Below are 10,874 nucleotides of genomic sequence, written 5' to 3'. Positions count from 1 at the left end.
AAAATGCCTTTATTTTACATGGCAATAATTGTTTAAAATGACCTACTACTAAAACCCCTACTAAAACTAATTGTGTTATTTTTGATTTCATTCATATTTTAACGTTATGGCAAAAAAGGAAATCTAAGGAGGAAATATGATGAAATAAATGTTAACACATGTTAATGAAAATGCTTTTATTAGGGCCACATTGAGGGGATTAGAAAATCTGCGATTTTGAGAATAAAGTCATAATATTACGAGGGGAAAAAAAGTGGTAATTTAATGAGAATAAAGTCATACTATTTCAAGAAAAAAAAGTCGTAATATTAGGAGAATAAAGTCATAACTTTAAGAGAAAAAAAGTAATTTCCTCCAACACAAAAGAGGCAATTTCCCTTATAGGTCTGTGTGGTTGCTCTATTTCCCCTCTAAAATAGCACGTAAAATGACTACTTTATAATAATATGACTTTTTTTTCTTGAAATAGTATGACTTTATTCTCATTAAATTGTGAATTCTTTCCTCGTAATATTATGACTTTATTCTCATTAAATTACGAAATTTTTCCTCGTAATATTATGACTTTATTCTCGAAATCTCAGATTTATTTATTTTTCCTAAATGTGGCCCTAATACTCTGTTGTATGCTTTAACAGAGCATTACATGGAGTTAAAAAAAAAAAAAAGTATGCCACAAAATAAACTAGAAATTGCAAAATAAGTCTTTTTTATTTTCCTCTTTTGGCATTTTTTTTTTCATTTGTCATTTTAGATATTTTAGCTATAAAACCAATTAATTATAAACTACCTCGGCCTAATCTAATAATGTCAGAATATCATTTTTCCACAATTCAACGATTTTATAATTTAATTCAGTTACTTTATTTTGAAGTTAAAATCACACAACTTCCTGTATTGATCTCTCTACCTTTTCAGAGTCTTGACGCTTTTCTGCAAGACTGGGCTGACTCTGACGTCACTCCTTAATTATATTCAGGCATTTTTGGGGGAGAGATCAGATAATGACAGAGTTGTACAATAATCCCCCAAAAGTGAAAGTCATAGTGGATTGTATATTTAAAAAAAAGAAAAGAAAAGACAGTGTGATGCAGCCTATTAGTTTATTAGGCCTATACATTCAACAGCGGTGACATCACTGAACTCCTATCTTTATAAATCTATCTAAAACAGTCTGAGCTCAACACAGTAGGCAGCATGGTTCATTTATCAAACAATATCTGCAGTTATATAACATTTTGTTGTCTGAAAATATAATTAATTCTTGATGGCAGTAATTAGACTGAAGGCAGTGAATTATTTAGGAGGACTAAACCTGAAAGTGATGAAGTATTGACAGGTTTCTTTCTTTTCCAGTTCACAGCTGATCCATCAGAAATCATCCCAGTTTGTGCACAGCTCCACTGAGCCCTCAGTGTAATGACCACATGTACTGCTGTCCAAAGTATCTTTCACCTGAGATGGGGAAAAAGAGAAAAAAGTATATTCATTGCAACAAGCGTAAAAACAAAACAGAAAATAAGAAGCCAAACTGAACGTGTCTTACTTTGGGGATAACCGGAGGGTTTAGTGTGCCTTTACAGAGTCCGTCCCAGTTGAATCCTTCAAACCATCTGAATAAAAAACGGAGCATCACAACCTGTAAAACCATGTTTCCAAGCACAGGTCTCTGTGATTTTCTCCAGGGTAATAAATCTGTCGTCTTACTTGTGCTTCTGAATGTCCTTGGCCCCATTTCTCTGACTGCCCAGTCTCTCCGAGGGATTGCTCCTTGGTGATGGAAAGCAAACACACAAATAAACTATGAATTAATAATCAGATTCTGTCCTTTGAGAGGTGGTGTTACACCACAGGTCGTGTCCAGAACACCTGCATCGCTTCTTAATTTGCTCCTATCTGTTTGTGTGTGGTTGTGGCTGGAAGAGGGGGAATATAATGTAACATATACAATGGTGGGTGGAAGATGGATTTTACGTCTGAAAAAGCACTATAATATAACTGTCTTTAGCTTTCACATTATAATTCATGGTGTGTAGTTGGGATTTCTTTTACCGCACCTGCACAGTTTCTTTATGAGACTGGAGGCACTTTTGCTGATGGTTTTTGGGAAGTCGGTCTGATCGATGCCACGAACTGTTGCAGTGAGAATATCTATCGGGTGAGAGTCGCTGAATGGGAGCCTGGAGAGGAAAACATGAGCCTGTCACCATCACTTCATCTACACAACTGGAGAAATGAGCGTAACAAATAGGGCTGCATAAAACTGTAAAACCTACCCGCCACTCAGAAGCTCAAACACAAAAACACCCAGTGACCAGAAGTCTGCGGATATACTGTGGCCTTTGTTTAGGATGATTTCAGGTGCCGTGTAGCCCGGTGTACCGCAGAACGTCCAGGTTTTCTTTCCCACCTCAACCTTCTTTAGACATCTGGAACCAATCTAAGAAATGAGTTCACTTACAGCTGGTAAAACCCTGAATAATACAATTTCATATTGGAAAATCTGATTTTAAAGGTGCTAAATGCGAGATTGGGAGCATTTCTATTGCCTCTATACGGCTCTCAACATGGCGGCAACTGAGCTGGCGGTTCATAGCTAATGTTGCTAACAGTGCTAACAGTGAAAACAAAGGCAACACTGCTGACAGTGTTAACCTGGGGGGGGAAACGAAGGGTGGGTGTTACGCTTCCGGGACGACGGCGTCGTCAGTTGGTATGGCGTTATCCGCTCCTCGGTCTGGGTCTCATTCACATGAACGGAGAAAGGAAAATAACTCTGGATTCGGCTATTAGTGCATTTTACAACTTTTAGGACCTAATGATTTAAATAAGGGCTATTCAAGTGTTCGTACTGGGAAGTTGATTCACCTAAAAAATATCCGCTGAGTTACAGACGTTTATTTTCCAATGTAAGTCTATGGGAAAAAGTATTTTTGGGCCCAATGGCATCACATGACGAACATGGAAGTTGTAGTGCCGCCGTTTGGCCACCACGAAAATTGGCGCTATTCCTGGGGGGCTTGGACGGAACGCATTGGCCAAAATGCAATCTGGGAACCCACCGGCTATCATCTGACGATGTTTTAGCTTTTTATGGTTTAAAACATAGAAATAGAATTTTATTTCTATGATTTAAAGGGATCTTGTAAACCGTTTTTCTTCAAACACAGAAACAATCCGGTCGTACACGTCGTCTCTCAACTCCAGTCTTGCATCTCAAGTTGCTTATCGGACTGTAAACAATAAATAGCGCACGGAAAAGGAAGTCTTGGCCCAGATATCCGCTGGCTACATTGGAACCCCAGAAATATAGCCACTTGCCCCCAGAGGCTTATCCGTGCACATGCACATACGTGCACATGGCCGGCCCGGCAATGTCAACAAAGCATGAAGAAGCTCAGATTACAACACACACAGGGATAGTGACTTCATTCTCTGCTCAGGTAGACATTACTCCTCTATATCTTCACATAGCTAATAGTTGTTCGCTGCTATATTAATGCTCTGGATATCGTATAGAGCACCTTTAAGTTTGTAACCAATTATAGTACCAGTTTGGCATAACCAAGCTCATCCAGAACAACATTTTCAGGCTTGACGTCTCTATAGATGACACCTCGACAGTGAAGAAAGGTCAAGGCCTCAACAACACAAGCCGTGTAGAACTTGCTGCTGCATTCGTCCAAACATCCTCTGAAACAGAACAGCATGTAGAAGGGCTGATTTAAGCATCACAGCGAAAAAAGAAATGTGTGATGTAGACAGATGTAAGACAATCCTGCTCAGTCTTAAAATTGCATTGTGATGAAAGCTTGGCTAAGTGGTAGGACTATAAATATTTTATCAGCATGATGACAAAAGAGTGCCTTACATCTACTTTAGTCCAAAAATACTTACTTATCTTTGAGTAGACCACATAAATCCCCTCCAAGGCAAGCTTCCGTCAAAATGTAGAGGCACTCGGCGTCCCTAAAGGTTTTATGTAGCCTGCGCTCAATACAAATATAGACACATGTTAATAAAGAAGATGAACACATTATTATGTAATCAAGATAACTGCTGAAGAACAGACACCTGGCTATGAATGGACAATGAGCCTCCATTAGGATGCGCCCTTCTCTCAGGATGTGCTCTCGTTGACCGCTGTTGACAATCAGCTTCTTCTTTAGGACCCTCATGGCATAAAGACTCTTGATGTCGCTCTTTAGTTGCACCTGACAGAGGTTGAAACCAATAGATTACATTATAGAAACATGGAATCCGGAGGAGCCCGCTAAACGGCGGGATCTGTGTCATTGTGTGTGAGCTGCTATAAGATCGACCCTCACCAGGTCTACGTGACCAAACTCCCCAACGGCTAGAGGGCAGATAATCTGGAAATCACTTAAGGTGGAAGATGAGAAGAGATCAGGATCCCTGTCTGACCTGTTCACAAGCAAAACAAAGGTGAGCTCATACCTTTTCTATTTCATAGGTGCAAATTACATGTAATTGTTGTAGAAAATAGCAGTGCAAATGCTTCTCACTCGATTTTGGATTCATGGCTTTGCTGCAACTCATGACTGCAGTCAAACACCAACCCACCGATGATGTCTTTGAAGGTCCTGAAACACAGAAGCACATGCATATTCTCCAAATTAACGGTATAGTTTAGCAACTGAATCAGTTACTACTTTCTGTGCAGTGTATTTTATTAACACAAAATATCCACTTACTCCCTGTCAATGACCAAGCATGTAACTTCACCTGCAGCAATCACATCCACGGTCCGAACATCCTCTCTAAAGACAGAGTGAAGAAGAAAATCATAATGTTTGTGAGGGAAGAGGTAAAAACATAGTTTTTCATGCACTGGTCAATTTTGAGTTTTGGGCTATTTTGCTTCCATAACATGTCTTCTTTCAGACTAGTGGAAAGAAAACATCCAAAATACACATTTAGGTGTTCATTTTACTACTTTGTCTGTTTGTGTCTGTAGATTTCTCCTAAATTCACCCAAAGTTAGCATTAGATAATGCCTCATTTGCATATTCAAACTTAAAATTACAGAAAACTTGTAACACAAAAAAAATTGTCTCAATGTAAGTAATCAACTGGGGAAGTTGCATGGTGATATCTATCAGTTACATTTTTTTCCCTATTCGCCTGTATTGTTGCAAAATGCATGGCATTTTACAATACATATCTTTAAAGGCCATTTTCTCAAAATGGGTTTTTTCTCCGACTCTGAGCCAGAAATCTCCACTTCAGTAGCACTTACATCCACCAAACTTTCCAATTTCATACCTATCTATATTCTGAATTTTTTTAGAGAGAGGTTTCATTCAGAGCTTGATTTTTAGAACATTTTATTCCTAAAAACATGCAAAAATCGTTTTTGTATAGCTGTTGACAGTATTTTCTGATTTATGGAGTGATAAAAAGAGGTATCCAAAATCCCCTACACAAAAACCTTTGACTCTAATATGTTAGCGACATGAAACAATAATTTTGAACCTGGCTTTAACCAATGTTCAGATTTCTGTTCTTGAAATATGCCTCATTTGCATATTTAAACAATTTTTTTCTGAAAACTTATAATCCAAAAAATAAAAACTTAATATAAGTAATCAATTGGAAGTTGTGATATCTATTAGTTATTTTTTTCTACCCTATTCACCTGTAGTGTCTCCCCCCCTATTGCAAAAAAAGAAAAAGAAATCATTGATATTATTATGGTGACACAAATGTCAGTTTTCACCACCATGTGTTTCTGCATGATTTCCTCTGAAAGTGCATTATTTCCTCCTTACCCCCACAGAGCTTTCTCTCCAAACCACTGTCTCTCTGAGAGCTTAGAAAGGACGACCTGCTCTTCGTCGCCCGGCTTCCTTTCTGTCACTTTCACCTGGCAAGCACAAAAGAGAGAGGTAATGAAAAAGAGGTAATGCTGGAGAGCAATGTAGAAAGTCAATTATCGCCATCGTAATGCAATTTCTAAGGCTGCGCTGACATTTTGTCCTCCACAATCTAAATTCCTTTCCCTCTCTGAAAGCCTCATCTCATCTGTGCAGCGGGCAGAGAGCATAAAACTTTACCTGGCCTCTCCTAATGATATAAAAGGTGTCTCCTGTGGCCCCTTGTCGGATGATGTAGTCACCTTCAGTGTAGTGTGTCTGAGGAGCATAAATGACAGATAAGAGGTGCAAAAAATTTAAAAAGAGCATGAAAAGGACAGCAAGGAAAAGACTCTTTTCCAGATATTAAGATGAGGGCTGTTAAAAATGAATGATTCATTCTGATTATACAGCAGCACCTGTCTGTTAACTGATGCCAAACAAAGAAAGATGAAATTAAAAAATACAGAGGGGCCTGTAAACGCTCATGTTTACACGCGTTCTGTTTGTGTGCACACATAATCTATCAGCTGGATCCTGTTTGAACGACCAGTGACGGTTACACAATGCTGCAGATTTAAGAACTTAATCTGTACCTCCTCCATGAGATCAGACATTTTCATGATGGCGTCCTCTGGCAAAGACTGCAGGAAGGGAACACTGCAGACACACAGGTACAAAGACATAACAGGAAAACATCATGGGAATGTTAATATTTGGGTCAGTGTTAAAGGCCTAAATGCAGCGTTGTGGCGACTGACAAACAACATGACCCTGGTGATATTGTGTTGAAGGGACATGAATACAGAGCAGCTTTTGGGGGCCTGCTTTGTGTCAAATGAAGTGTATCGGTCCGACGTTCACCTGCTAAGCAGCTCCATTGACTGAGAAAGGCTGTTGAGACCGCTCTGCAAAAGTATGGTCTGGTAGCTTTTGCGGTCAATAACCCACAGCTTGCTGTCCGTCTGCGCTGCAGATCAAAAGACAAGAGGAAGTGATGCTGACGGTTGCGACGGCGACACTGGAGCTCAGGTGGAAACACAATCAAGGAGCTGGTATTGAAACAGCTCTCAAAGACACGTGTAGTTTGTGATGGATGTGGATTGAATGCAGGATGAGCCACAGCCTGAAGAGCAGACAGTAAGCAGGCCAGCTCTCTATTAGTCATGCTCATCATGTAGAATAAAAGGAAATGTTAAGTGCTTATTTTCATACGGAGGACTTTTAATATAAATCTAATCTGATTCCCTTAAGTTTTATTACTCTTTCTTTATAATAGAGCTTGAAAGAGGGTGTTGTAAATTAATAATGACCCCTATTGATTGGTTCACTGAAGCCTCCTGCAAACGGAAGTCGACTTCCTCCAGACGGTCTAATTAGATCCATCATCTGATAAAATGGTGCAGGCCTGATATCTCAATTACCCCCATTTGGATATACCCCATCGGTTTTCATTTTACTGCCATATGACAATTCAGGGCCATATTGCTTTATTTGGATCTGAATGCTGTGTGGGATGTTTTTTAATAAGCCAAACATTGCTCTGAAAGGAGGATTTTCTGACATTTTCTGCAGTATATCACCCTGAACTTCCATGACCTGATGATGAAGCCTGATTTTCACCTGGAGCTTTATCACTGTCACAATGAGAGAGACCACATGAGCAAAAAGCCTTATTGATGGTCTCAGATGGCAACAATGAAAAAAAGAAAGTAATTTCAGGTCAGGAAGGAACAGATCTGAGGGAAGGGATGACAGAAATGGACATGGAACAAAAAGACAGCAGACCACCGGCATTGTTACTGGAGAGCAGATCTATAGTGCAGAACAGTAAATTGGAAAGGCTGACTGGGCGGAAGATAAAGAAAGCAGTACAAAACGGGAATGGGATGCTTAGGGACCAAACAAGGCAAATAAACATTTTTTTTTTTCGATTTAAACTGATCCTGGCCGTCTCCACAGCCTATTTATTTGTGAAACCAGGTCAGAAACTCGGCTGAGAAAGTTTTCTCACAGGACTCTGTGATCAGATGCCGGGAGGAAATGACAGCGCACTTTTTATTTTCTAAAGAATATCACAAATTCCTACACCAGTAATGATCCAACCATGGAACTATTTCTGAAAATGTTATTTGTCAATGTTTGTGATGCATGCTGGATTGCAGGGAGGAGACGTGGCAATCAGGCAGCTGGGTTATATGTGCAGTAAAGCAGAAAATGTTTTAAATTCCCCACATCTCTGAGAAAAAAACGTTTGAAGCCGTGGTGTTGTCTAAGACCTCAAAAAGGTCTTTGATTATAAATTCAAAAGATGTCTGTCTAAGACCACTGGCACAAATCCTGCCTGCTTGTGATATTCTCTCAAGCAAGAATTATTTATATATATCCCCACCAAATCAAAATGAATTAAAGCACAACTCCAGCAGTCTCTCTCAAGCGATATCTGCATGCAAATATAAAACCAAGAACACGGTGCTTCGGTACCTGAGACAGAGTAGGTGTGGGTGCAGTTATAGAGGAGAGCCAGTTCTCCAAACATGTCTTCTGGCTCGATACTGAGAAGCTTCAGGCCATCTTTTGTCAGATCCAGCTGCCCTTCTGTTCATAAACACACAGCCAGTGAAGAAACAAAGCGACATGTGCATGTGTTTTTGTGTCAGGAAATTGGAGAGAGACTTGTCAAGAACCTTCAGCTGTCTGTCACATACATCCCTGAGCAAATCAAGACCACCGCCTCTCGCTGGTTAGGATGACAAGCGAAAAATAGGGAGCAGCCACTCTCCATTAGCTGTCACATTACAAATGCTGCCAAGATTCCTGAGCACAATCGAGCACTGATGAACTCTTTGCAGAACCTCTTTTTTTTCCCTCCTGTCTTTTGTATCAAGTTGACATTTCAACACAAAAAAAACCCATCAATGTGGGTCACTTGTTATCCCAAGTGCCCCCTCTTCACTTGCTCAAACATGTAATTCTCGCTGTGTTTGAGTGTCAACTTGCTATCTGATTGCGCTGTGAGCCAGCAGTAAGAAAACTAATATTCAAAGATAGGATAAAACTAATCATTTCATCTGTTCTTAAGTACCTGTCAGCTCAAGGAGGTGTTAATAAATGTCCTCAAGCATGATTAATGTTTGCAATTGTAAGAAGAAAAATGATTTACCTTCTAAAACATAAGCCTGAGCCCCAGTTGCCCCTTCCTGGATGACATAACAGCCTTGATTGATGGTGGTGGGATACATGCAGGCTGTGATGGCTGTGATTTCTCCTTCGTCAAGGTTCTTCAACAAGTCGTTCTTCAAAAAGGATGCGTGGATCAGCCTCTGAGACCTGAGGGATCCAAGGTAGGACATAACATTTAAGGGCAAGTTATTAAAACGCTTTGAATGCAGCATTGGTATTTATTGACTCCGAGCAGTCGGTGAACCTTGAACATGCATTTGATGTATTTGAATAGCTGAGAGAACATTATGTGCTCTTACTCCAGGCTCTTGTCACAGCTTCTGTGTGAAACCATGGCGAGAGTCACCGGGTCCAGAGAGAAGGGCTCAGAGATGACTGTTTTTCTCATGGCTCTCTGAGAGTCCTCACCTTGAGCTGAGCAAGCTACAGGAAAAAAAACAACACACAGAATAAGTCAAATTCCAGGTTTGTGCTACATGCTGTTAAAATATGACATTTATAAGCACCATGTTGTGTACCCGCGCTGGCTGCAGAGCATCCTGGGGGGGAGACAGTGGCTCTGTGGCGATCCAGTTCTTCCTGCAGCCTCCGGATGAGCTCATCCTTTGTGTCCAACTCCAGCTCTAACTCATCTATTAGTGTGTCCCTCTGGCGAAGCTCCTCAATCTTTAGCTGCAGGGCAAATTGGAGGTCCCGAAGCGTACCCATTACCTGCAAACAACAGGTGACAAAACACAGCAAAATACATCATCTTTCTTTCCACACACAAACATAATGTACATTCATATATAGACACAAAATGTATAATTTCTGTCTGATTTTGCAGCTACAATCACTCAAAGCTTGACAGCAGTCTGCATCTCTTCCTGTGATTACTTCTGTCAATATTATTCATATTAATAATATAAACGAGGAATCAATAAGGTGTAATGGCTTCTACTTGGATTAAAGCACACAGGAGAGTCTGCTGTATGCTTCTTAAACACATTCTCTTAAGAGCTTGACATAGACAGATAGATAGATAGATAGATAGATAGATAGACAGATAGATAGATAGATAGATAGATAGATAGATAGATGGTACATTAATATTTGATTTGATTTCGTTTTCCACAGGCTGAACAGGAAAAGAAAAACATGCTCAAGTGTAATCCAATGACACAGTTTCCAGTGCAATAAAAAAAGAAGACTATAAATCTGTCTTGCAGGAGGTTGCTTCTTCTTGCAGTACTTGATTCAAGGACACTTAACAAAAAAAAATATGAGACAAACAAAGGACAAGAAAAGTAACGGTGCTCCAGTAAAAGAGATAAAAACAAATTGGATTAGGACAAGGTCAAGACTCTATTAAGTCACACACACTTTGCGTCCCTGCAGGAATAAAATATGGATTTATTCATTTTTGGGTCGCAAACGCGCTCGGAGCCATTTGGCACTGATAATAGCCTTTGAAATTACATGAATGAGTTGCTTCTAATAGACTGTAAGCACACATGCATGCTCTGTTCCTGCAAAGATATTGTATTTCACTTACCACATGCAGCCTGTGTGACGCTGTGGAAGTCTTTCTCACTTGTCCTGGATGTGTTTGTCCCTGTTTGGCAGCAGCAGACAGGTGCAGCTCTCCTCTGTACCCGCCTAAAGTGAGAGATGCTCCTCTCCTCCTCCTCCTCAGGGCTGGCCAGGGCTGGGCACAGACAGCAGGCAATCACATGACCGAGACACTGGAGAGACCATTCGGGAGGCTGTAATGAGAAATGCATGGACTGGATCCCAATTGGGTCAGATGGTCTTTGGGGTATTTCCTGAGCCCCT

At 40.2% G+C, this 10,874-nt stretch overlaps 2 protein-coding genes across 4 annotated transcripts in view; one reads left to right on the top strand and one right to left on the bottom strand.

Annotated features, from left to right (window-relative positions):
- Positions 1-1,086: 1,086 nt before the first annotated feature.
- On the bottom strand, positions 1,087-10,717 carry prkg1l (protein kinase cGMP-dependent 1, like). Of its 3 annotated transcripts, XM_037778445.1 has the most exons (20): positions 10,594-10,717; positions 9,578-9,770; positions 9,359-9,482; positions 9,040-9,206; positions 8,361-8,474; positions 6,741-6,846; positions 6,473-6,536; positions 6,078-6,155; positions 5,793-5,887; positions 4,716-4,781; positions 4,527-4,604; positions 4,329-4,425; positions 4,075-4,214; positions 3,898-3,987; positions 3,552-3,693; positions 2,277-2,440; positions 2,058-2,180; positions 1,708-1,770; positions 1,547-1,613; positions 1,087-1,455 (listed from the first exon to the last, which is right to left on the bottom strand). In XM_037778445.1, the coding sequence occupies exons 2-20, from the start codon at positions 9,765-9,767 to the stop codon at positions 1,372-1,374; spliced, it is 2,052 nt and encodes a 683-aa protein (XP_037634373.1). In that variant the 5' UTR covers positions 9,768-9,770; positions 10,594-10,717; the 3' UTR covers positions 1,087-1,371. The 3 variants fall into 3 exon arrangements, with proteins under 3 accessions (XP_037634373.1, XP_037634372.1, XP_037634375.1); XM_037778444.1 differs by having other exon boundaries at positions 3,898-4,214; XM_037778447.1 differs by lacking the exons at positions 1,087-1,455; positions 1,547-1,613; positions 1,708-1,770; positions 2,058-2,180 and having other exon boundaries at positions 2,280-2,429; positions 3,898-4,214.
- A 67-nt stretch (positions 10,718-10,784) lies between these two features.
- Positions 10,785-10,874, top strand: part of si:dkey-32e23.4 (dynamin-1-like protein) — a 17,813-nt gene continuing 17,723 nt past the window's right edge. Inside the window, exon 1 of the mRNA XM_037778449.1 lies at positions 10,785-10,874. This exon is cut by the window's right edge and continues 31 nt beyond it. The gene's annotated coding sequence lies outside the window, so the exon portion shown is untranslated.

Source organism: Sebastes umbrosus, chromosome 8 (genome assembly GCF_015220745.1).
Source record: "Sebastes umbrosus isolate fSebUmb1 chromosome 8, fSebUmb1.pri, whole genome shotgun sequence".
Classification (NCBI taxonomy): domain Eukaryota; kingdom Metazoa; phylum Chordata; class Actinopteri; order Perciformes; family Sebastidae; genus Sebastes; species Sebastes umbrosus.
Note: the sequence above shows the minus strand (reverse complement) of the source record. Positions and strands in the feature narration are given on the sequence as shown.

Excerpts from the sequence above, each read along its gene's own strand:
- prkg1l (XM_037778444.1), bottom strand. The coding sequence starts at position 9,767 with ATGGGTACGCTTCGGGACCTCCAATTTGCCCTGCAGCTAAAGATTGAG. Across the intron at positions 9,207-9,358 it reads AGCTGTGACAAGAGCCTGGA|GTCTCAGAGGCTGATCCACG; the intron begins GTAAGAGCACAT and ends TGGATCCCTCAG. Across the intron at positions 4,215-4,328 it reads AGTTTGGTCACGTAGACCTG|GTGCAACTAAAGAGCGACAT; the intron begins GTGAGGGTCGAT and ends AACCTCTGTCAG.